This window comes from Parambassis ranga, chromosome 22 (assembly GCF_900634625.1).
Source record: "Parambassis ranga chromosome 22, fParRan2.1, whole genome shotgun sequence".
NCBI classification, from domain to species: Eukaryota; Metazoa; Chordata; class Actinopteri; family Ambassidae; genus Parambassis; species Parambassis ranga.
In genome coordinates, this window is record NC_041042.1 from 16,923,435 (window position 1) to 16,950,638 (window position 27,204).

General features: G+C 44.4%; 2 protein-coding genes and 1 pseudogene across 2 annotated transcripts; all 3 read left to right on the top strand.

Moving 5' to 3' along the window:
• On the top strand, positions 1 to 26,964 carry LOC114427839 (interferon-inducible GTPase 5-like). Its single transcript, XM_028396047.1, has 7 exons — positions 1 to 484; positions 9,960 to 9,963; positions 14,042 to 14,097; positions 14,406 to 14,855; positions 25,601 to 25,636; positions 25,689 to 25,825; positions 26,956 to 26,964. Exons 1-7 carry the CDS (start codon positions 1 to 3, stop codon positions 26,962 to 26,964), a joined length of 1,176 nt encoding a protein of 391 aa, XP_028251848.1.
• Positions 1,181 to 3,885, top strand: LOC114428076 (tripartite motif-containing protein 16-like). Its single transcript, XM_028396404.1, has 2 exons — positions 1,181 to 1,471; positions 1,911 to 3,885. Exon 2 carries the CDS (start codon positions 1,963 to 1,965, stop codon positions 3,616 to 3,618), a length of 1,656 nt encoding a protein of 551 aa, XP_028252205.1. The 5' UTR covers positions 1,181 to 1,471; positions 1,911 to 1,962; the 3' UTR covers positions 3,619 to 3,885.
• Positions 4,742 to 8,355, top strand: LOC114428077 (E3 ubiquitin/ISG15 ligase TRIM25-like; annotated as a pseudogene).
• Positions 26,965 to 27,204: the final 240 nt, after the last annotated feature.

A 27,204-nucleotide genomic window follows, 5' to 3' on the forward strand; every position in this document is an offset into this window, starting at 1 on the left:
ATGGATGCTGACCTTGATCCTGAAATTAAAGAAGTACTCCAGAACAGTGATCAAATCCTGGCTGTTGAAATGATTAAGAAGCTTTTGGACAAGCAGAACAACACACCTGTCAACATTGCTGTCACTGGAGAGTCTGGCTCTGGTAAATCCAGTTTTGTTAATGCCTTCAGGGGCCTAGACAACAGAGATGAGGGAGCTGCACCCACTGGTTGTGTAGAAACCACCAGAGAAGTTACAGAATACCCCCATCCAAACTATCCTAATGTGACCTTATGGGATCTCCCTGGTGTCGGCACCACCAAGTTTCCAGCTGACAAGTATCTGGAGCATGTTGGACTGGAGAAGTTTGACTTCTTCATCATCGTCTCAGCCACTCGCTTCAGAGAAAATGACGTCAAACTTGCTCAGGAGATTCAGAAGATGGGGAAGAGGTTCTACTTTGTCCGCTCAAAGATCGACAGTGATTTACAAAATGAAGAAAGGAGTCAGAGAGAGTTTGACAGAGAGAAGACTGATAAAAATCAGAGAGAACTGCATTCAAGGTAAGAGTGCACCAATACATTAAAAATCAGTTCAAACATTAGATACAAACAAGCAGCAAATTAATTATTATGAAATGATCGTTTTCATTGTTTAGTGCTCTTCACTTCTATGCATGAGACAATCCTGCAACTCCTCATTAGGTAATATGCAGCCAGGTCTTTAAAGTTTGGGAATCAGAATCAGAAAAGGGTTAATCGTGGTGTTCCACAGGGTTCTGTACTCTTCTGCCTCCCAGTGGTTGTACTGTGTATGACACCTTGATGTACGGAAGCCTCTGTTTACTGTGAAGTTGTGGATGTAAATACATGTTGTGTGTTTAACCATCAACAGACCAGACACCGACTGAATGAGGCCGAGATGTTCCGTTATGTTCAGATGTTGTCTGTTACCATGATAACTAAATGCATGTCTGTGACCCCCCCCCTTCTGAAGACACCGGTTCACTTGCTCATTCGTTCACGTCTTATCAGGCACATTTTGTGGAGACTGAGTGAATAATGATCAGCTGACATGTTCTTTTATCAAAGGCCATGAGGAGGCTGGATCAGTGTGTTGGACCTCCTTCTTGAAAGAGGCGCCTGCAGAGCTGCGCCCTCTGTACTCCACGGGCTTCCGTAGTTCCCTCCGTCACGTGGAACCTTTGCAGGAAGTGACAGCAGCTGAACGTGCTGCAGTAAAAGGCCGCTCTCCAGTGTCCATACTGGAATTAAAATGTTTTAGATCGTTTGCGTTTATATATGAATGTAACCGTGTTGCATGTACTTCATCACAAAATGTTTGTTTTGTGATTTTTGACGTCATCAACAGCGCGACGGTTCTCAATCAGGTCGTCAGCAGACCTCTTTATCGCGCCTTTAATTCATTTCTCTGCGGTCAAAGAAGAGTAAGAGGACTCGGACAGTGAAGCTGTTGCTGCTACAAGTGCTCTGTAAGTTCACCACTTTGTTCACATGTTAGCTACAGTTGGACCAATCCATTATTCACGTTCTTACCCGAGTTTATCACGATGTATTTATGACTTATTGATTATGAAAAAGCTGAACTCTGCAGCATGTTCTGACTGTTTGTATTGTCAGTAACAGAGGAGTCAGCCTCCGCAGCAGCTGGAGGCGGTTACACTTCCTTTATTTTGTCCCTTTACTAACTGACAATAAAACCTGAAAAGAAATAGCGTGTAGTTCTGATCTTGCTGGGCTTCCGTAGTTCCCTCCCTCACAGGTAGCTTGTGCAGGGAGCTGATGGCAGCTAAATGTGGTACATTACTGTGAACTGAGGGTCAGAACTTCCCACACTGTTCCAGGTGCACCAGGTTAAATTCTACATCATGACTCACTGAAATAATCGATTTATTCTGCTGTCTTCTGCAGGTGCTGGTTTAAGTACAGTTCTTCATCTGTGTCCCTGCTATCAAGAGCTGACATGAACCACAACAGTGTTTGTCTGGAGCGGGAAGCTTTCTGCTGCTCCATCTGTCTGGATCTACTGAAGGATCCGGTGACGATTCCCTGTGGACACAGCTACTGCATGAACTGTATTCAAAGCCACTGGAACAGAGAGGACGAGAGAAGAATCCACAGCTGCCCTCAGTGCAGGAAGACTTTCACACCGAGGCCTGTCCTGGTGAAAAACACCATGTTAGCACATTTAGTGGAGCAGCTGAAGAAGGCTGGACTCCAAGCTGCTCCCGCTGATCACTGCTATGCTGGACCTGAAGATGTGGCCTGTGATGTCTGCACTGGAAGAAAACTGAAAGCCTTCAAATCCTGCATGCAGTGTTTGGCTTCATACTGTAAGAAACACCTGCAGCTTCATTATGATGTGCCTCGACTGAAGAAACACAAGCTGGTGGAGCCCTCCAAGAACCTCCAGGACAACATCTGCTCTCATCATAATGAGGTGATGAAGATGTTCTGCCGCATTGATCAGCAGTCTGTCTGTTATCTCTGCTCTGTGGATGGACATAAAGGCCACGACATAGTCTCAGCTGCAGCAGAGAGGACTGAGAGGCAGAGAGAGCTCCAGGAGAGTCTCCAACAAATCCTGCAGAGAGTCCAGGACAGAGAGGGAGATGTGAAGCTGCTCCAACAGCAGGTGGAGGCCATCAGTCGCTCTGCTGATAAAACAGTGGAGGACAGTGAGAAAATCTTCACTGAGCTGATCCGTCTGATCCAGAAAATTAGCTCTGATGTGAAGCAGCAGGTCAGATCCCAGCAGGAAGCTGAAGTGAGTCGAGTCGCAGAGCGTCAGGAGGAGCTGGAGCAGGAGATCACTGAGCTGAAGAGGAAAGCTGCTGAGCTGGAGCAGCTCTCACAGACAGAGGACCACAACCACTTTCTACACAACTACCGCTCACTGTCAGCACTCAGTGAGTCCACACACTCATCCAGCATCAACATCCGTCCTCTGAGGTACTTTGAGGATGTGACAGCAGCTGTGTCAGAGCTCAGAGACAAACTACAGGACACTCTGAGACAGATGTGGACAAACATCTCACTGAGTGAGGTGGATGTTTTACTGTCAGAGCCACAGACCAGAGCTGGATTCTTACAGTATTCATGTGAACTCACACTGGATCCAAACACAGCATACAGACATCTGGAACTATCAGAGGGGAACAGAAAAGTAACACTTGTGACACAACAACAGCCTTATTCTGATCATCCAGACAGATTCTCTAAGCGGGCTCAGGTCCTGAGCAGAGAGAGTCTGACTGGACGTTGTTACTGGGAGGTGGAGTGGAGTGGAGGAGTTTATGTAGCAGTTGCATACAAAAGTATCAGCAGAGCAGGGAGCGGGATTGAATGTGGATTTGGATACAATGACAAATCTTGGGCATTAGATTGTCACCAAAACAGGTACAGGTTTTATCACAACAGCATTGACACTGAGGTCTCAGGTCCTCCTTCCTCCAGAGTAGGAGTGTACCTGGATCACAGAGCAGGTATTCTGTCCTTCTACAGCGTCTCTGAAACCATGACTCTCCTCCACAGAGTCCAGACCACATTCACTGAGCCGCTCTATGCTGGACTCTGGATCAGCCTTTTCTCCTCAGGTGAGTTGTGCAGTGTGGAGTAGAACAGATCAATCGTAGAGGTCATGAGTTCAGGTGGAACTCTTCTCTTGATGCTTCAGACAGAAAGAAATGTTGGAGGTTCAGATTCATCACAAGCTGGCTTCATAACTTGTATTTTCTCTGATGTTCACCACACTGTAAACACCATGTGTGAGTACATAGAAACATGTCTACATGAAATCCAACATGGAGGTCTGTCTGAGCTCTTACACATGGATATTTGAGTGTATTTTGAGCCTTAAACCTTCCTTTGATTGACACATGATCAGTTTATCAATGTGGTTATTTGGTTTCTGTATGTATTGATTTTTCTGTAGATACAGAGGACGAGTTTGTTTTCATGATTCCAGATGTTTCAATCACAAAGAATCTAAAATTGTTTTTCATCACTGTGATAAAGGATGGTTTACATCATTATTCCATGTGTCAGTCTCACATTCATTGTTTTATCCATAAAGTTTTATTGAAAACTTTCCAAGACATAAAAAAACTGCACTGAGATCATCCAACATAAGAAACAACAATAATAAACTACAGATCTACATTCGATATTACAGGACAAGAGACATTAAAACCAAACTAAACACATCTGTTTGTTATTTTTAATGAGCTTGAGAGACTTCACAAGTGATTTTGTTATAAAAAGAAGTTTCAGTGGAACTCTTCTGCCCCCCTAGTGGTTGTACTGTGTATGACACCTTGCTGCACTGAAGCCTCTGTTTACTGTGAAGCTGTGGATGTAAATACATGTTGTGTGTTTAACCATCAACAGACCAGACACTGACTGAATGAGGCCGAGATGTTCCGTGTTGTTCAGATGTTGACTGTTGCCACGGTGCCTAAGTCTAAACATAACCTGGTCTGGAGCAGGTTTTCTTCAATAAACCCTGACTTTGTCTCTGACTCCCCCCCTTCTAAAGACACCGGTTCACTTGCTCATTCGTTCACGTCTTATCAGGCACATTTTGTGGAGACTGAGTGAATAATGATCAGCTGACATGTTCTTTTATCAAAGGCCATGAGGAGGCTGGATCAGTGTGTTGGACCTCCTTCTTGAAAGAGGCGCCTGCAGAGCTGCGCCCTCTGTACTCCACGGGCTTCCGTAGTTCCCTCCGTCACGTGGAACCTTTGCAGGAAGTGACAGCAGCTGAACGTGCTGCAGTAAAAGGCCGCTCTCCAGTGTCCATACTGGAATTAAAATGTTTTAGATCGTTTGCGTTTATATATGAATGTAACCGTGTTGCATGTACTTCATCACAAAATGTTTGTTTTGTGATTTTTGACGTCATCAACAGCGCGACGGTTCTCAATCAGGTCGTCAGCAGACCTCTTTATCGCGCCTTTTCTTCATTTCTCTGCGGTCAAAGAAGAGTAAGAGGACTCGGACAGTGAAGCTGTTGCTGCTACAAGTGCTCTGTAAGTTCACCACTTTGTTCACATGTTAGCTACAGTTGGACCAATCCATTATTCACGTTCTTACCCGAGTTTATCACTATGTATTTATGACTTATTGATTATGAAAAAGCTGAACTCTGCAGCATGTTCTGACTGTTTGTATTGTCAGTAACAGAGGAGTCAGCCTCCGCAGCAGCTGGAGGCGAGGCCGGTTCTAGGCAGGGGCAAGAGGGGGCAGTGCCCCCTCAAATCAAATTTTAGACGTTGAGAAAGCACATGTAATATACTGACAAAATTAATATATTACGCGTTGCCAAAATCATCGGTAGCGGAAAAATCCGACAAGAAGGGGCACTTTTTTATTAGCGTGTCTGTCCGTCCACTGTGTGTATTCACAGGCTGCAGCGCACACACACACACCCTGAGTATCCAATCAGCGTCCGTATGCAAATGAGTCAGCGCGTAGTCTAACGGTGTAGTGACAGGTTTCAGTGGTTACGGAGAGGAAAGACATTGAAGAAGCTGCACACACGCATCTCGGGGAGTGTGAATACTCCGCGCTGAAATGAACTTTGTTCTTGTTCTTGCCACCTGGGGAGCGAAGAGAAAGTTCTTTGTTCTCGTGGAGCATGCTCCCAGCTCTACAACAAGCACAGAGACGTGTCCATGTCCGCTGAATGTGACAGACTGAAGACAAATGACCGCTGTCTGATAGAGCCCTACTAAAGCCCTCAGACTGTAGTTCTACACTGTTCTGTTTTACAGCAGTTTCTACAAAGCCAGTTTACTTAATTTCCACTCCAGCTCTAGCAGGACACAGACACTGCAATGCATCCATTTTATGTGAAAGTTTTTGCAAAGGGAAAGAGACTGTGGTTGTAAGGTGGACAGGAGTAGAGTGCTTTAAAAAATACAAATAAAACAAATAATAAAAAAGAGGAAACATTACATGATCTATAGCCTATCTGCTGTGCATTATTTATTTTAGTGTTACTTTTATTCATAAGATCTTTTAGTTTTGAAAACGTAAACTTACTTTAGATTACATGTTTTTGAGAATGAGACCATCCAGATAAAAATCAATATATAAAATCTGCATTAAGGATATTTTATTTATTCAATGTTTATGTTTCAGTTTTCCCCTGAGGGATTGCCACCTTATAGTGGTCAGGGGGATTGCGGGCCTCAGTGTTATACCAGCAGAAGCTTAGTCTTCAGGTGGGACTCACAAGTTGGACAGGTCTGAAGATAAAGGCCTGACAAAGTGCAATCCACTTCTCCAGGCTGGCTTTGGACAAGGCTAACAACCCAATTCAGCAAGGAAAATATTGTCACTATAAGACCAGAGGAAAAAAGTGCTTTAACGTGAAGTGTACACATGATGCCCCCTTCACATTTCTGACTGCCCCCTCATACATGCCTGTCTAGAACCGGCCCTGGCTGGAGGCGGTTACACTTCCTTTATTTTGTTCCTTTACTAACTGACAATAAAACCTGAAAAGAAATAGCGTGTAGTTCTGATCTTGCTGGGCTTCCGTAGTTCCCTCCCTCACAGGTAGCTTGTGCAGGGAGCTGATGGCAGCTAAATGTGGTACATTACTGTGAACTGAGGGTCAGAACTTCCCACACTGTTCCAGGTGCACCAGGTTAAATTCTACATCATGACTCACTGAAATAATCGATTTATTCTGCTGTCTTCTGCAGGTGCTGGTTTAAGTACAGTTCTTCATCTGTGTCCCTGCTATCAAGAGCTGACATGAACCACAACAGTGTTTGTCTGGAGCGGGAAGCTTTCTGCTGCTCCATCTGTCTGGATCTACTGAAGGATCCGGTGACGATTCCCTGTGGACACAGCTACTGCATGAACTGTATTCAAAGCCACTGGAACAGAGAGGACGAGAGAAGAATCCACAGCTGCCCTCAGTGCAGGAAGACTTTCACACCGAGGCCTGTCCTGGTGAAAAACACCATGTTAGCACATTTAGTGGAGCAGCTGAAGAAGGCTGGACTCCAAGCTGCTCCCGCTGATCACTGCTATGCTGGACCTGAAGATGTGGCCTGTGATGTCTGCACTGGAAGAAAACTGAAAGCCTTCAAATCCTGCATGCAGTGTTTGGCTTCATACTGTAAGAAACACCTGCAGCTTCATTATGATGTGCCTCGACTGAAGAAACACAAGCTGGTGGAGCCCTCCAAGAACCTCCAGGACAACATCTGCTCTCGTCATGATGAGGTGATGAAGATGTTCTGCCGCACTGATCAGCAGTCTGTCTGTTATCTCTGCTCTGTGGATGGACATAAAGGCCACGACATAGTCTCAGCTGCAGCAGAGAGGACTGAGAGGCAGAGAGAGCTCCAGGAGAGTCTCCAACAAATCCTGCAGAGAGTCCAGGACAGAGAGGGAGATGTGAAGCTGCTCCAACAGCAGGCGGAGGCCATCAGTCGCTCTGCTGATAAAACAGTGGAGAACAGTGAGAAAATCTTCACTGAGCTGATCCGTCTGATCCAGAAAAGAAGCTCTGATGTGAAGCAGCAGGTCAGATCCCAGCAGGAAGGTGAAGTGAGTCGAGTCACAGAGCGTCAGGAGGAGCTGGAGCAGGAGATCACTGAGCTGAAGAGGAAAGCTGCTGAGCTGGAGCAACTCTCACACACAGAGGACCACATCCACTTTGTACACAACTACCGCTCACTGTCAGCACTCAGTGAGTCCACACACTCATCCAGAGCCAGAGCCACAGACCAGAGCTGGATTCTTACAGTATTCATGTGAACTCACACTGGATCCAAACACAGCATACATACAGCTGAAACTATCGGAGGGGAACAGAAAAGTAACATGTGTGACACGACCACAGCCTTATTTTGATCATCCAGACAGATTCACTGACAAGTTTCAGGTCCTGAGTAGAGAGAGTCTGACTGGACGTTGTTACTGGGAGGTGGAGTGTGGAAGAGAACGGTTAGTTTTTGTAGCAGTCACATACAAGAGTATCAACAGTGAAGGGAGCTATAAAGAATGTCTATTTGGACAAAATGACAAGTCTTGGGCTTTATATTGTTACCCAAGCGGGTACGGATTTTATCACAACAACATCTACAAAGAGGTCCCAGTTTCTCGTTCCTCCAGAGTAGGAGTGTACCTTGATCACAGAGCAGGTATTCTGTCCTTCTACCGTGTCTCTGAAACCATGACTCTCCTCCACAGAGTCCAGACCACATTCACTGAGCCCCTCTATGCTGGAATTATGATTTATCATACTGGATCCTCATGTGAGTTGTTGAGAGTGAAGTAGAACAGATCAATCATAGAGGTCATGAGTGAATAAAGGATTGTTTCATCATTATTCCATGTGTCAGTCTCACAGTCATTGTTTTAGGGGCACTTCTGCCCCCTAGTGGTTGTACTGTGTATGACAACTTGCTGCACTGAAGCCTCTGTTTACTGTGAAGCTGTGGATGTAAATACATGTTGTGTGTTTGACCATCAACAGACCAGATACTGACTGAATGAGACCTTGTACCTGCAATTGAAAGAACATCAATACTATCAATATATAATGTAACATTAAGAGATTTTTTTACTTTTTTATTTTGTGTACAATGTTTTCAGTGAGGTCATCACTGACTTGTTAAGGATCCTTGAAGCTCCTCTGCTCCTCCAAGCAGCTTCATTAGTTCTTTGGTGGGGGTGGTGTTTTGGTGGGGAAACGTGATTTATGTGGTGGAGGACCTCAGTGGGTGGCTCTGGGTCTAATGAAAATGACCTGGATGGCTGAGAATACTGTGATTTTATTAAAAGTTATTTTTGTTCGTTTCTTTGGGGACCTTTTTCATTTTCCATACGGACTAATGTACTTTAGTTTGTTTATGGATGGACCGTCATTACCTGCGCACTAAAACATAAGGAAGAGACGGATGACGCTGTGAAGTCTTGCTGTTTTGGAGGAGATACATTTGGCAGATGACCCTCGTTGAAAGGCTCTCTCATAGACTTCAATGTTAAATGGCTTTTGAATTTTTTTTAATATTTTGAAAACTAAACATATTTGAACAAATCTGAATACAAGTTTAATAGCCCTCGAAGAGCTGAACAGAGTGATGTTTGAACGGTTTCTGTAGCTCAAAGCATGTGGAACTAGTTACATGTCAAAGTTGAAGGTGGTTTTGAAGACTCCTCCATAGACTCCCATGTTAAAAACGACGCATAAATTGCTTAATATTTGAAAAACTATAATTTTTTTAAAAAAACTTGTTGACCCAGAATGTCCTCTGTGAGATGAACATTTTGTGTCAATTATTAGTTTGATTGCTGCAGCAAGCTATCAGTCTGTTATTATTACTGTTGCGTGCACCAGGCAGCTCTTACTGGTAAGAATGATTAAGGCTACATACTACATTTCATCCTGCCGTGCAGGAACATCATTGATTTATGATTAAGGCTTCTCTGGACTGTATAAACAGGATGTACGGTGTCTGCCTCTTACACTGGGCCCAGGTGCTTTCGCATCAATTTTGATGATATTGTCTGGTTGTTGACAAACAATGTTGTGTATTTACCCCTCAAAAGCATTCTGCAGTCCCCTCTGCCTGGCTCTTTCAGGTACTCCACTAGTTTTCCAAAAGTTGTCCATAAATACCTTTGGGATATCTGTGCTAGTGTTGCTGAGGAGGGCAGGGTTTTCTGTAAGGTCAACTGTGCTTTTGAGCTCGAGATTCACCTGAAGCAGAGCTACAAAACAGGACACATGTTAAGGTGAAACACAGTATTTTGTATTCACATTTAAAAACAAACAGTGGTCTGTAAAGTTTTTTTTGTTTTTGGCGAAACGTTTATGGCAAATAGTTTCCGATGATGTCATTGACGGCTGTCGCCAACTGCTCATATGTGGCTGTTTTCACAAATGTGCTCTCAGTGCACAGCTGGTAGCCCTCTGTTGTAAAGGAAAAGGAAAGTGTGGTATCTTCATTGTTTGTCTTTTAAAAATAGAATTTTTAGCTTTAGTGAACCTCGGCTGATCCCTCTGGAGTAAGCAGAGGTGGATGTTTGCAGTTTTTCTTTCAAGGCCTGGGGACAATCCTTCCGTTTCCAAAGGTTTGTTGTGACAGTCTGTAAAATGTTGGAGTCGTCCTTATTACACTCTGATTTCTCCAGCAGATTTTGAGTAGTCTGCACCGCCTGCCTGTCCACCTTTCAGCATGTCTTTGAACTCAGCACTGACATACTGAGAACCTGAGATGACAACATCAGGAATAACATGCCTGAAAAACATGTCTTTTATAATGGCAACCATGACACTGATTCTAGTGGTGTCTCTCGGTTTGGGGACTCCAGGGAACTTTCAGCAGGTCTTGCTACATTGCAAACACACTCATGTATGTTCAGTGAGTTTGAATAGCCTGATAACCCTCCCTCTGCTCTGCTGCCAGGCAAAGGTAATAATCTCTTCATACACTTTGCAGGTTGAACATGAACTAACAAGAAATAACATTTCACATATGCCATTAGAACCACGGATATATTAAAAATATCAAACATTTCCCACCTTTAAATTGCCTTCTGGAAAATGCTACTCCTACAAATTTCAATATAGAGAAACCATTCAAAGCTTAAAAAACTTCAAATATATTGGTCTTCAAAACTTGTATACAGAATTTGGAAATTCAGCTCCGTCTTCAAAGGTGATTAAAGATGAAGTGGTTTTTGAGGTCTCTTCTGAGTTTAACATTAGTGTGTATTGGGTGGAATGTTGGGAGCCAGAGTGGGCCGAATCTTTAGCAGAGTGGAGAGAGGCTGAGGAGATGCCTAAAAAATCTCTAACCTGTGCTCAGGCCTGAACCTTCTTGTAACTGGGATCATTTTTATATCGGTTCGAAGGAACACTCGTTAGCTTTCTGACGGTGTGACTCTTAAAACTGAACACCAGACCGTTTTGCCCTGACAGCCAGCTGTTCGAGGAGGGTGCCGGTCAATCTTCCATTAAGACATAATGTAAAACCAAAAACCAGGAACCTTTTTGTGACAGTGCTATACTTCCTCATCTGTGTGTCCCTCCTTTGAACACTTCTGGTAGGTGCTAAACTCTAACCAATGCCACAAAATCTAATCTTTAAAAATAGGAACCTAGTAGAATGTCCTGTTGACTTGTGCCCTTATTGGTCAATGCATAAGGCACCTTGACCCTACATTTTTACTACATCAGAATCAGAATGTCAGGGTTCGTCTCAGGAGGACACAGGTGCAGCACACAGAGTGGTTAGCTTGCTAGGAGTCTTTATTCAAAGCCACACAGACAACAGAGCAAAGACCAGAACACAAAAACACACTTGAAGTGGTAACTCAGGCTAAAAGTCAAAAACTTAAACTAACTTAGCATGGTACATAATGTGGCAAGATAACAAAAGTAAAACAAGAAATCTAAATCAGACTAGAACCTAAACTGAGCTTAGTGCAAAATGAAACCAAAAAACAGGCAAAAGGCCCAACGAGATCATAACATGGCACGGCAAACATGAGATGAACAAGGCATTGCATTACACCTGGAGTCATGGCAGGGACAATCCCTCAGAAGAGCCGAGGACAGGAACAAACCCTCAACAGAGACAAGACGAACTAGCACCCGGTGCAAGGAAGACACAGACTAAATACATGGGACCAGGGAAGACAACGAGACACAGGTGGCACACATTAGGGCAGGTAATCACACAAGGAGGAAAACCACAGGAAGTAAAGCACAAGACAAAGCACAAGGACAGGACTATCAAAATAAAACAGGAAACACGAGACAAACACCCCAAGGACAAACACCCCAAGGACAAAGACTCAAGAGCTAAACAAAAACCCAGAGAAACTAAACACAAGCCTACAACTACCAGGATAACAACAATAAGTGAGCACAAGATAAAACAGTAACTCAAAACAAGGAAAACAAAACACAGGGTCATGACACAGAATCAGAATCGTGTTTAGTAAAAACAAAGTAAACAATGTAATCTAAAAATAAGGTAATACAATGACATATCAGACAGATCATACAGATCATACACTTAATGATTAAGTAATCCCAACAAATAATAGCTTATGTATTCTCTATTGTTTGGATGATAATGATGATGATGATGATGATGATGAACGAATGATAAACTGAAATGTGAATGTTACAGTCAAAGCTTACCATCTGCAGTGTTGCACCAACCACTGTACTTCCTGTTGGTGTAACTAATGTGGTTGTTTCTGTTAGTAACATGGCTTATTTTGTTTCTCAGTCACAGCACAATCACCTGTAGTGCTTGCATGTTTTAGATGATCAGAAGTTCAGTGATAGCAGTCATACTGTTGAAGATTAATGAAGGATTATTTGCACTCACTACTCACTTAAATATTATTAGTCTGTGTTTTGTACACTGGCTGTATATCTAAACAACAATGAAGTGTGGCTCTGTCTAAGTGTTAAGTCTTTTTTCAATGATGATCTATTCCACAAGAGAATGCAGCAGCACAATAAAGTGTAGTGGATGCATCATTTTCCAACATCCTCATCATTTATGAATGGATGTTATTATTTTAAGGGGTCTTCTAAGATCACTTTCTGTCCTTGTGTGCAGGTTAGTGTGTGTTCACTAACTGTTAGCAACATTTTCTAGTTTCTGTCATTAGTTTGTCAATCAATAGATAACAGCTCATTTCCTGTTTGTCTCCACCTTTTGTTGAAGAAGGACTGAAGAACAAATTGAACCACAGATATTGCCAGAGAAGACACCACCCCTGTGTCATTTGCAAACACATTATCAGTCACAAAAGTGAAACTATTGTTTCAAACCAGACGAACCCACTGCTGTGGAAGGACTCATAAGTTTGGATCCAGGTGAGTATTATCATGGAATTTACTGATTTTACACACACTGCCTCAATATTTGATGAATTTGTTCTGATGATAAAATTCAGACCACTCACACTGTTTTATGAATTAAAGTGCATTTGACTGCAGTCTGATTATGGTATATTTGAGTTTGTTTCTGTGTCTTCGGTGCCCTGTGTTTAACATGCACACAGAGGTGAAGCAGCTTGGCCTGTATTTTACCATTACTATTAATAGTCCATCCCACTAGGGGTTAGATTGTTAATTCCTTTACCACAGTATCAGGTCATTAACAAATTTACAAACACAATGTTGATGAAGATTCTCAGTCATTCAGGTCGTTTTTATTCAGAAGGTTGAAGACAGGCATCTGGACTTGTAGAGTTTCCTTGAAGACATTTCGCTGGTCCACCAAGCAGCTTCATCCGTTCTACAATGTATCAGGCAGGACATTAAGGACGACTGTCTGCTATGTCATGAAAGGAAATGATTATGTTTACCTCTGTTTTACTGCAGATATTTGTTCTCATCATGGAGGCTGAAACTGATGCTGAAATTAGACAAATACTGCAGAACAGTGATCAAAGCCTGGCTGCTGCAGAGATCAATGAAGTTTTGGAAAGGCAGAACAACATTTCACTCAACATCGCCATCACTGGAGAGACTGGCTCTAGTAAATTTCACCTTTATTAATGCCTTTAGAGGTCTAAATGATGAAGATGATGGAGCTGCACTCACTGGTTGTAAGGAAACTACCAAAGAGGTTACAGCATACCCCCATCCAAACTATCCTAATGTGACCTTCTGGGATCTCCCTGGTATCGGCACCACCAACTTTCCAGCTACAAAAATACAAAAAGAAAGTTGGACTGGAGAAGTTTGACTTCTTCATCATAATTTCAGCTAACCGCTTCACAGAAAATGATGTCAAACTCGCTCAGGAGATCAAGAAGATGAAGAAAAACTATTCACACTCGCACGCACACCTACAGGCAATTTAGAGTGACCAATTGACCTGACATTCTAAAAACGTGCTTGTTAGAATAGAATATTCTAAGAAGCGCAACTTTAGAATTGGTCACTCTAAAGAATGAGGGAGGAAGCTGGAGAAAACCCATGCATACTTTGTCCGCTCAAAGATCGACAGTGATTTAGATAATGAAAAGAAATTCAGGACCAACTTCAACAGAGAGAAGACTCTGACAGACATCAAGGAGGACTGCATTAAAGGTGAGCTTTTTAAGCTTAATGTTATCCTGTTACAACATTACAATGCAGTTCAATGCATAGGCTAATGTTACAGTGGGGGTTCTGAGGGTCCTCAGCTTTTTCTGTGGACCCTATAATTTATAAAAAAAATAACTTTTGAAATAAAGGATGTATCCAAAGTACAGTTGATCCAAAGTATATTCTATTCTAACAAGCGCAACTTTAGAATAGGCTTCAGCTCCCTGTGACCCTGCACTGCAGAATCAAGCAGATTAATGATAAAACAATGGTAAAATCTGAGTTGTGTTTTGATCTTTTTTCTAACACAGGTCTTCAAGATGCAGGTTTTGAGTCTCCACAGGTCTTCCTGGTGTCCAGCTTTGAGCTCCATGAGTATGACTTCTCTCTGCTACAGGAGACATTCGAGACAGAACTTCCTGAACACAAGAGGAACGCTCTGCTGATGACCACACCCATCACCAGCCTGGAGATCATTGCTAAAAAGAAAAAAGCTTTTAAGTCTCAAATTAAATACTGGGCTGCTGCATCTGCAGCTGGAGCAGCTGTTTCTGTTCCTGGTCTTTCTATTGCTGTTGATGTAAGCATACTGATTGCTGCTGTCACACAGTATGGGTTTGGCCTTGATGTTCCAACAATGAAGAGGCTTGCTGCCAGAACAGGTGTGTCATATGATGATCTGCTTGCTGTCATTGTTTCACCACTGGCTGCAGCAGAAGTCACCTCTGCACTTGTCCTCAGAGTGATGAGCTCACTAGCTGGTAGGACTGTGTTAATGGCAGTAGAGGAAGGATCCAGGTTCATTCCAATAATTGGAATCCCAATAGCAATGGGCCTCTCTTATATCGCAATCTACAGAGTTCTGAGTCACATCCTTAACACACTTGCTGAGGATTCAGAGAGAGTCTTTAGAAAGGCTTTTGGTTCTAAGTGAATACCAGCTGTGCATTTTAACCAATATGTGTTCATAGTTGATCAGTGTGTCAGAGGGCCTCAGCAGGTCTCTGTTTCTCTTTCAGTGCAGAAACAACAAAGTCCAGACGCCTTGCTTCAATCTTCTCTATGTATTATGACCTGGACGACTGAGAATCTTCATCAACAACATTCCTCAATGTTTTAATCTTACCAACTGTGGTGTAACATGGTGTGTTCTCCAACTGGTCTAATGAAGTGAGTGAACGGGTCACAGATGATCCAATGAATCCAAAGTCAACAAATCTAGCAGAGACATTTTCCCTTTAAATTTCTTCATGTTCTCTGTGGTGTTGCTGTCACCCACTGTCTTAGGTGTGTTAATAAATAGCAGCTTACCCCATGACAGATTGACAGCCTCACAAATATGAAGCCTAAACAGCGCCCCCTAGTGTCTTGCTGCTGTATATATAATGAGTCAATTAACACTGACAAAGGCTACAAAATGACAGAAAACTGGAATATCAATACATTAATATGTCAAATAATAATAATATATCACTATAATATATATAATATCTCAACTTCTGGGCACCTGGCCCACAGAGTGTTGGCTGAAGAAATTTCTGGCCCTGGCATCGGGTTTAAAAGCTCTGACAAATCAGAGATACTGGTTGAAGAAAACACTTGCTTCTAAGACTTGGTGAGAAATATCAAGTTCTTCCTCTGCACAACACTTGGTTTGTCAGTTTAGTTTTTCTGATGTTTATTTACATCTGTGATCCACTGGAAAGTCTGGATATTTGGACATTTACTACATTATCAGTAGATCAGTAGACATTATCGGTAGATGATAACTATAAAAAAGTGAATAAAAAGTTGATAACAAATAATAAATTCCTCTGCTTTCCCATAGTTTACTCTCTTGTAGTTTTTTTATTTACAGTGCTAATTTAAATTTTGTCAACCCTGTAGGATTATTTCTGCACAAATATATGACACCAAAGTTCAAAAGAACAGCTTAAGTTCTACCCATTGACAGTAAAAACTATGGACAGAGCTTCCGTGACGTCACCCGTTTGTTTCTGAAGAGCCGTTTTGAGTCTCAGTGGGAGGTTCCGGGACGTGATGACCGCCGCCATGTTGGCAGCGTCACGTCAACTAAAACTCCGAATATGGACAAAGAGGGGGAGCACGAGCGGGGATTAGGGGGGCAGGCGATCGTGGGAGCAGGAAACTCATGCTGTGATACGTCAACTGTCTGTCACTTGTTGTGACCTGATCTGGTCACCCCGGATTCCCAGACTCCGTCCCCGATGCACAGAACATTGAATGAAAACCAGTACTGATCAGTTTCAGTTTTGCCTTTATAAAGGGAGAATGCACAGCTCAATACAGACCCCTCGATCTGCTCCTGCAGCTGACTGTTTGCATTCTGTCCGTCCCATGCATTAGGCTCGTTTTATTAATCTTACAACAAGGTGTGGTTACATTTACATAGAAAGGCATAAAAGGTAATGTTTTTCAGTGAAACATGCATATTCAATAATCAAGAGGTGGAGGGCGTATACGAAACTTAAAAGACATTGAAGTTCTCCACTCACATCTTTGATGTGAGTGTGTGTGTGTATTCTCACAGGTCCTCCTGCTACACGACCTTGAGTATATCTTATCTCTTTGGCAAGCTTGTGTTTTCATCTTTGGGGTCAACTAAGGGGTTTGCAGTTCGAATTTCTAGACTAACCATTAAACCTCAGAATACTTTATGGCCTCAGTCAGAGGTCTCGATCTATGAGCAACCATACACTTTTACCATATGTGCAAACAAACATATTTTGACCAGGTTTGACCATATATTTCCACAATTCCCCCTTTTGGACTCTACTAAGAGTCCAACACTCAGAAATATAAGGAAAAAGAAACAATAAACGGTCACATCAGCAAATAGGAAAAACACTGTGTGTAATCAAACAAAACTATGGGTAAAAGTGACATCTATATGTAACAACACTGTGAGTAAATGTCCAAACACCTGGTGTGTGTGTATGCGTGTCAAAACCATAAATGAAGGTGCAAAAAAGAAAAACTCTGTGAAGAATGTAGTGTATTAAAAAACATATCATGTGAGTACATAAAACGAAACATGTTATACATCATAGTATGTGGGGGTATTTTAATCGGTCGGTCTTTCACCGTTCCCGCCCCCAGATACTCCTAACAGCTCAAATGTAATGAAAATTATCCTACAATAAGAATGTTCAAAATTGTGTTTTATCAGTTCATGTGTGTGTTCCTGTCCGTCTGCCTCATCGTCCAGCGCCCCGCCTGGTTCTCTGGTCCTCTCATCCTCAGGATGTGTCTTCTTTCTTCGGATCCCTGGGGTTAGACTACCCGGGATCCTGGATTCCTGTCAGGGGATTATTCTACCCCTTTTGTGACAGGATCCGTATCTGAATCAGCCGATTCAGACTTCTGCGCCCTCAGATCAGCTTGGACGTCCTGTAGAGAGCGTTGAGGCTCCTCTGCGCCTGCGCACTGGCTCCAGTGATACCAGGTGTCCCCCTTTCCTTTTAGCCGAACCACGTGTGAGGTGCGTTCCGTCACCTGATAGGGACCTGTCCACCTTGGCTCCGACCACTTCCTTTTATCACCTTCAGGAGGACCCACTCGGCTGTGTGTGGCTCCTTCTGGACTCACCATCTCTCCTTTCTCCTGTAATACAAATTCTAACACCAAAGCTTCAAATTCATTATATTATGGTTTATATTAATACCATACTGCATGCTTCTTCAGTCTCAGCCGGCCAGCTGGTCCAGGAAACTGTCGACCTGTAAGAAGCTCATAGGGTGTAGATTATATGGCGTTATTACCAGAACATCAATACAATAGATAATACTTGAACCCATATAAATTTGGTCTGTGCACAGATTTTAGCCAATTTTTGTTTTAGGTTTGATTCATCCTTTCCACCTTTCCTTGAGACTGTGGATGATAAACAGTACCAAAAGCATGCTTCTTTTTTTTTTCGGAAAACCATGTCTAGGGATGTAGGTGTTAATCAGAAATTTAATGACAGTTTGTCACGACACCCCACATGGCCTACCCCATGCGCTTCCTCCATGGCAGTCTGTCTCAGTCCAGGTGGCAGTATGGGGCGTCCGTCAGGCCCTCTCCATACTCCTCCTGTGTCAGTCGCCCCTCTAGCTTTCCACAGTGTTTTTTCCTGTGGAGAAGCTTTGTTTTGCAATTGCATCAAATCAGTCCAATCAACAGGGGGAGGCAAGTCTGTTTCTGAACACATAAAAATCATTCGCTCAACATAGCCTGCTGCCTGTTTTGCTGCCTGATCTGCTGCATTGTTTCCTCTTGTGACCCTGTCAGTTCCTGCTCCATGACCTTTGCACTTAATCACAGCCACTTTGCTAGGCAACAACAGAGCTTCAGCAAGCTCTCTCATTTCAGCCTCATGCCGTATAGGTTTGTTAGTTGCAGTGAGAAAACCTGCTCTCAGCCATTGCCCTAATTCCACATGCACTGCTCCTGCCGCATATGCTGAGTCAGTAAAAACATTGATGTCCTGTCCTTGACCTATCTTTAGTGCCTCAATCACTGCCCTCACCTCGGCTCTCTGCGCTGACTGCTGTCCCTCTAATCTTTCTGCTTTCAGTGTTCTCATTTCTTCCCCTGTGTCTTCAACAACTGCGTATGCTGCTCTGAGTCCTTCTGTGTCATGTCTAAAACAGCACCCATCTGTGAACAGATTTCTGGCCTCTGAAAGAGGTGTGGCTTGTAAATCGACTCTGACCTTTTCTTCCCTAATCACCCTCTCTGTGCATGTGTGTGGCTCTCCTGTTCCTATCTGGTCTGCCATGTTGATGCCCTCATGTGTGAAGGTGATGTTTGGTGCTTCTAAAATCTTGCTCAACCTCCTCTGTCTCAATGAGGTGAGTGTGAATGTCTCTGAGTTCACGTATGCCACTACACTATGTGTTGTCAGTACATACAGCTGGTGTCCCATGACCATGTGTGCGGTTTTTTGAATTAGCTTAGCTATTCCTGCTGCGTGTTGTGTGCACTGAGGGTGTCTTTTCTCCATGTTGTCCAGGGGGACACTGATGTACATCAGTATTACTCTCTCTCCCCCTTTTCTCTGGAACAGGATGCCATTGATGCAGGCATCCGTTCCAGGGACATCCAAATAGAAAGGTAAAGTGTAGTCAGGGGTGGCTAGTTCTGCTTGCTTAAGAGCAATGAATGCTTGTTCAGCTGCCTGCGTCCAATTTAGGCGAGCTGACACATTACGCATGCCATGTTCTTTGACAAGGTCTCTGAGAGGTTGTGTGAGGCCAGTGTAGTTAGCAACAAAGTTTCTACTGTAGCCAGTCAGACCGAGAAATGAGAGCATGTCCTTCACTTTATCAGGACGCGGATGATGCAAAATGGTTGTGTGAAGGCGATATGCTGACTCCCTTTTGTGAAACAATGCGTCCTAAGAAAGCAACTTGTTTCCTGACTAATTGGAGTTTAGATTTGCTGACCTTAAAACCAGCTGTGGCCAGATGTTGCAAAACAGCCTGCGTGGCATCCAGGCAGATTGCTGCCGTTGGAGCTGCGATAAGAAGGTCATCAACGTACTGAATGAGTGTAGTGTTTTCTGGGAGGGTGCAGTGACTGAGTATCTGTTTCAAAACCTGATTAAAATACCGGGGGAGAGCGCAAAACCTTGAGGTAGCCTGGTGTAGCGATACTGCGTTCCCTGATATGTGAATGAGAAAATGTCTCTGCATTCAGGTGCCAGAGGGAGACAAAAGAAAGCATTAGCTAAATCTATGCAGGTGAACCAGCTCTGTGAAGGATCCAGTTGGGCCAATGCCACGTATGGATTCGGAACTGGTACCATGGGGGTTGACAGTGCAGCGTTAATGTCCCTCAGATCATGTGCCATGCGATATTTACCTGTCCCTTTCTTTTCTACAGGTAGGATGGGAGTGTTCTAATCTGAGTGAGAGAGTTCCAGCACGCCATTTTCAAAGAGTCCATGAATAGTATCTGCAATGCCAGCTCCGGCTGCTGGCTTGTGGGGATACTGTGGTATCCATAAAGGGCCTGGTGTGTTAATCTGAAACGTCACAGGTTCACAGTCCACCAGACCCACATCAGTGGGTCCGTCTGCCCATAAATGTTGGTGGCAAGCTGTCAATCACAGCCTGTGCCAGAGGATGATCAGTTTTCTCTCTACCATGATGTCTAGCAAGCAGTTCATGTGCCAGAGTGACAGTGTTCATAGTTGAAACAGTTATTTTGTATGCTTTAGCAGATGGAGAATACATGATTTGAGGTAAAGGTGTGGGTTGCCAGTCTGATTGCCCCATGGCACGTTTAACCATGCCACCCAGTTCTTTGGCCTGGTGGTTTGGATGTACAGCTAATGAGACGTGGGGATGCCCTTCGTCACTCATCATGTACCAAGACATTTGTTCTGGAGTGAGGTTCACACCGGCTTGCCACGCCCTCAGGTGCCACAAAAATGTCTCGGACTGTAATAGGACCAGTCCTGTCCCTCTAGGGAGTGCGCAAACTTCTCATGGTACCAATCAGTTTGCTGCCTGTCATAAAACAGAGTCACATGAGGGGGGTCAGGGGGAGAAACATATGGTTCGACCTGGGCTATCCAGGGCTTCCACTGCAGGTAGGCAGAGAGGATTCCTGGGTTCTGGGGAGTTTCAGGATGTAACATGCCCCAGTAGATGTCAGCACATGGGTCAGTCACAGGTCTCATCAGATATTGTCCGCCTGTGTCTGCAACATTACAGTGGAACATGGTGCCGTCCGGCAGTGTCACTGTCAGTCTGGGCCGCACAAAATAGATGCTCCAAACTTAATCAGCAAGTCTCTCCCCAGTATATTCAGAGGCAGAAGAGGTGAGTGTACAAAACAGTGTGAAACAGTCTGATGTCCCAGCTGAGCAGTCATGGGAGTGGTTATAGGCAGAGTCTGTTTATCCCCAGAGAAGCCCATCACAGTGATAGAATTGCTGGACAGTTCCATAGAAGATGAGTGAAACAATGTAGAACAGGTGGCGCCAGTATCCACCAGAAAAGGCAGTGTCTCATCCTCTACTTGAATAGATAACATCGGATCTGCCGTAACGATGTAATCTGAGCTGCTCTGTGGGGCGTGTCATTGTTGTGAGAAGTCACAATCCCACTGTTCCCAGCCGGAAACAGGAAACTGTCCAGTGAATGGAGGTCCTGGGGGGCGGGAGGAAGCCCTCCGTGGACCAGACGCTGCACGTCCTCGGGCATACGGTCCCTGTCTGTGTGGACAGTCTTTGGCCCAGTGTCCCAACTCCTCACAGTAATAGCAGCGGTCACGACCTGGGTCTCCCCTCGGCTGTCCCCTAAATGTTCCACCCCTTCCGCGCCTGCCTCTCCATCTGCCCCTCCCTGATCCGTACCCCCTGTAGGACCCCGTAGGCTGCTGATAATCAGGAGAATAAGGTGGTGGAGGCACCCAAGGTGTGCCAGGAGGTGCGTCAGAGCTTTCAGTGACAACCATGACTTTATTATTTTTATCTTTCTTTTTGTCATTGGCCTTCTGTCTGGCCTCAGTCAATTGCATTTTCAATAATTGTGTTTGTAAATCCTGGACATCCTTACTGTCAGCTTGTGCTGCCTCTTGGGCACGAGCCAAATGATGCACTAGATGTCTCTCCCACACACTGGAATCACACCCTGCCATGTCTGGGTTATTATCCATGGCAGTTTTTACGGTCTCAGGAACCCCGTTTAGGACGGGCGGTCCTGTATCACACCCTGAATGCCTGGGTTACCAGGTGGCACCCGGTGTGTTTGATCCATGTGTCTTTGCTTTGATTAAGATATTCTCTTGGACTCTGTTTGGGGTCCCATTTCAAAGTGGGAACGGCGGCTCCAGCAGGCAGAGGATATTTATTTCTTAGTGCTCTGCCTATTTCAGTGCTGACCTGAGTGAAAGGTGTGTCATCTCTCTGTCTAGTAGTGGCGGCGTCCTCCTCTATGTCCCTCACTTCTGAAGCTGTAAGACACCTAGAAATAACAGCCCGAAAATCACCTAGAGCGAGTCTGTGGCCTGCTGTCAGACTGTCAAGTTGACTCAGCCACATTGCTCCACCTTCGGCCCACTGAGGTAATTTATCCACTAGTGCCTGTACATCACCTAGTGGGAATGGACGATATTTGATCTGGTGTTCAGTTTGAATCAGTGGTAACTGATGGTTGAGTGTCTGTGTATTATCATGTCCTTGAGATCTAGTTGTCATGCGGTGTGTTCTGCTTCTGTGTGCTAAGTGTTCAGCTTCATGTGTTTTCAACCACTCCTCAGTAGCCTTGACCTGTCTCTGTAATAAATCAAACATGTCTCCCCTGCTCCGCGGACCAAACACCCTCGACCTGCATCTGAACTCCAGCTGTCTCCCTTCCTGTGATCCGTCTTTCCACACGCCTCCCACCTGAAGTGTAGCGTCTCCAAATTGGGGGTTAGCGTGTGCATATGTGTGTGGTGTTAAGTCCTGAGCTATAGCAGCCCGCAACTCCTTATTCTTCCTGCAACTGTTGCACCTTGTCTATTTCTCCCTGCTTGTGTTCACAATGTCTGGTGTCTGTATTCTGTGTGACAGCGGGGCTTCAGCTGCAACACATAGTGCTCTGTCGCAGCTCGGTTCTCTCTCCTTTCGCAGCTGGAAAGGTGAGAGGTCAGGGACCTCTGGAGGCCCTTCACGGGTGCTAACTCCCGAGGGTAAAGCAGACACACTACTCACTTGGGACTGTGTGAGAGCTGTCATCAGACCACGCCTCAGGGGAATCAGGCATGTCTGTTATGGCCAGTGTGCCTTGAGTTATTTGTAAAACTGGATATAATCCAGCAGATGAATGAGAGGATGGTGGTGCAGTAGGAGGGGGTGTGTATATGGTGGGGGATCCTTATGTTTTTTCTGCTTGGCATCCTGTGTTTTGGGCTTCTCAGTCATGAGGTGAGTTACACCCTGACCTATCAAAGCCATCGCGCCCACTGAGCTCTCTTCTCCTCTGCTTTTTCCTGCTCCCTCTTAAATCTCCCTTTCTTAGACCAACCACACTGCTCTGCACTCTTCCTGGCCTTCTCCCTCTCTGCCTTCGCTTCACCCTCCTTTCTCCAAAACTCCTTCAGTAAACAACCTCTATCTTTCATGCCACGGCCTATTTCTCCCAACAAATTAATGACTGCCTCCCTCATCTGAGTCATCTCTTCTGATGCGGTTTTAGAGTCAAAAGCCTGATGCAGCGCTTTCTCTAAAATAGTAATAATCAGTTGAGCTTCTACTGTTTTTAGTGGGCTGTTCGGACCCCACCCATCATCAACAGTGTCTCTGTTAAAATCTCCGTCCATGTCGTCAGTCATCAAAGTCTCAGTCATGTGATTACGTGAAAATTAAAAACTAAAGCTTAATACGTTGTGTTATTTGCAAAACTGTGCTCTGAAGAATTAACAAAACTATGTTGTTAGAAAAGTTCACAAAACTATGTTCACATCAGAATATATACAAAAGTATGTGCACAACAAAACACTAATTCCAGTTCGTGAGTGAACCTACTTCAACAGGCCACTGCTTTACGTTTACACCAATTAAGGTTTCCAGCAGTGCTGCTGCTTCAGTTCACCTCGTCTCTTGCATTCATACACATTCCACACTCATGCTTTACCCATGTTATACTGCGCGCTCTGTGTGTGTGTCAGTACTGTATCTTCACTTCTCTTTGTTTCTCTTTAGGGGTGCTTCATGAACTCACAGGACTTATTCTCTGGCCTTGCCGTCCGTGTAAGAACGGCTCACAGTTATTTCATTATTTATTCTCTACTCTCTGGTCTTGTCGTCTTTATATCAGACGACTCACAGTTATGAGTCTCAGTGTTCCTTCTTTTCTAGATCTCTGGCCGACTGAGAAATATGGCACGCTGTGTCCCTGGTACTCAGTCCATGGATTCGAGCTAGCCTCTGTCCGTGACACCAGAATCTTATATATCTGTAATTTGGAAGCCTGTAGACTTACTACAACTCCCGCTTAACTAGTGCGTGTCATTGTTTCAGTTTCCAGTCAGTCCAACATTCATACCATGTGTTTTTGCCTGGTCTTGTTCTTTTTCTCTCTCTCTTTTCTGTAGTGATTTAGGGTTCCTCAAGCCCCCCTCAAACCCAGCTTTTCCGGCCTCTCGTCAGAGCACCGGTGGAGTCGCCACACTCAGGATTTTCTGCTACCCCTTTTTCTCTTAAATTCTCTTAATCCTCTGCAGGCATCATTTACTTATCTCTTGAACAGCTGTAGTCATTACTCATTCACCGTAGTCATAATTCATTCACTTACGGTTATTGTTAATTCACTGTAGTCATAATTCATTCACTTAAAGTTATTGTTCATTCTCTTAAATTCATTCAGTCAATGTTCTTTTTACTTTTACAGACAGATTACTACTAAGACTCGGGACACGTTACATTTTAGAGTAGTCAATGCAGATATAAAAGGTCTGCTTACCTTATTGTTGCCATGGCACGTGTCCTCTGTCTGTTCGTAATCGGCCCCTGTGTTCAATTGACGGATCTGAGGATGATTTTTGCCTTTGATCCCGGACTGAGCCCCCAAATTGTTGTGACCTGATCTGGTCACCCCGGATTCCCAGACTCCGTCCCCGATGCACAGAACATTGAATGAAAACCAGTACTGATCAGTTTCAGTTTCGCCTTTATAAAGGGAGAATGCACAGCTCAATACAGACCCCTCGATCTGCTCCAGCAGCTGACCATTTGCATTCTGTCCGTCCCATGCATTGGGCTCGTTTTATTAATCTTACAACAAGGTGTGGTTACATTTACATAGAAAGAAACATGCATATTCAATAATCACAAGGTGGAGGGCGTATACAAAACTTAAAAGACATTGAAGTTCTCCACTCACATCTTTGATGTGAGTGTGTGTGTATTCTCACAGGTCCTCCTGCTACACGACCTTGAGTATATCTTATCTCTTTGGCAAGCTTGTGTTTTCATCTTTGGGGTCAACTAAGGGGTTTGCAGTTCGAATTTCTAGACTAACCATTAAACATCAGAATGCTTTATGGCCTCAGTCAGAGGTCTCGATCTATGAGCAACCATACACTTTTACCATATGTGCAAACAAACATATATTTTGACCAGGTTTGACCATATATTTCCACAGTAACTAAACTGTTAATGAAACTAAAACTTCTGTGGCTACGGTCATGGCTATGGTTGAAAAACTGTGTGCCTTCCTACCAACTAAGACCAGGAAGACCGGAAAGGGTGTGGCTTTAAAGGTAAAACAAAGGTGCCCTCTACTGGCCAAATCAACAAAAAACACAGGCCACAAACCATGTGAACCAAACTGTGAAAAACACCAAAAATTCCTTCTTGGTCCCTACATTTCCGGCCCTCTCTGATGAGTTGCTCCCATACTCCACCTTGATGGGATGCAGATGGAGGATTGAACTGCCACTGTATTCCTCGCTGCAGTAAGGTGTGTTCAATTTTTGATGTGTTCCACTCCTTTATTGCCTTCTTCAGTTCATCTCCAGCTCTGCTTCCTGAAGATCGGCCACGGTGAGAGACTGTTTGCTCCGAATCTTTGTTTGGTTCCTGGTGGCCCTTTTAGTCTGCAGGACCTTGGAGTCTTTGACTGACTGCAGCAAGAAGTTCTTTACCTTCAAGATCCACGCCACTGCCCTCTTCAGCTGGTCCCAGGAGGAGAAGTGCTGCACCAGCTGCTCCATCGGCTCAGTCCTGCTCATGGTAAGTATGTTGACTGTTGCATTCCTTTTCATTTCAGGATCTGTAGCTGGAAGTATTTTGAGATCGCCCGGGCTTTGTGGCCAAGTCTCTGTGGACTTTGTGAGGAATGGAGGTCCATTGGTCCAACTCTTTGGACAATTGGACAAACTGCATTACCTTCTGTCCTCTTGATGCATAATCAGCAGGATTCAGATGTGTACCGATGTGTCGCCACTGAGATACTGTAGTTAATTTGAGGATTTCTGTCACTCTGTTGGCCACAAAGGTCCTGAATCTTGTGGTTTAGTTGTTGATGTACTTTAGCACTGCCATGCTATCGGACCAAAAGACCAAGTCTCTGAGTTGTAGTTGTTTCTTTAGCATGTGGTCTATGCGGACTGCCATGGTTGCTGCGGTGAGCTCTAAGCGAGGGATGGTAGTGAGCTTGAGCGGTGCGAATCTAGCCTTTCCCATAACGAAGGAGCAGTGGGTCTGGTTGCTGCTATTATGGTGTAGCAAGTAGGTCACCACACCGTATCCTTCTTGGCTTGCGTCGCAGAAATGATGCAGCTGGGCAGAAGTTACCTCTCCGAAATCTGCCGGCTTTGTTGTAGTTGCTTAGCAGGTGCAAGCTGTCAACCCACTCACACCACTGATGTGCCAGGCTGCCGTGGATAATGTCATCCCACCGAGTCTTTAACCTGCAGAGCTCTTGAAGGAGTTTCTTGGCCTGTAGCACCACTGGGGAGACTTCCCAGTGGGTCGTATATGGAACTCACTATAGAGAGAATGTTTCGTCTGGTTGGTGGTCTGTCTTGAATGGTGATTTTGAACTTGATCTGGTCTGATTGGACACACCACTGGACTCCCAGTGCTCTCTCAACAGGAAGATGATCTCGATCCAGGTCCAGCTCTGACACTTCCTTTGCCCTTTCCACCTCTGGTATAGCTGCCAACACTGTACGACTATTGCTGATCCACTTGAAGCCTCAGCTTGAAGCCTCCCTTCAGACAGATAGTTTTGAGGTCTTGATACAGCCTTATAGCTTCAGTGTCCATTCCCACTGACATCAGGCAGTCATCTACGTAAACGTTCTGCAACACTGTGTCAACTGCAGTGGAATCGAACTGGTCTCTGTTGTCCTCTGCAGAGCGCCTAAGGGCATACCTCGCGCAAGCTGGTGATGGCGTGGCACCAAATATGTAGACAACCATCCTGTACATGGACAGCTCTTTGTTGAGATCACCGTTGGTCCACCACAGGAAGTGGAGGAGGTCAGCATCTTCAGGTGGGACCTTTACTTGATGGAACATGGCTTTCAGGGAAGTCGCACTTGAACTGCTGGTGCCACAGGTCGTCCAGCTTGGCAACAGATAGTCTGTTGGACGTAACAGCCACT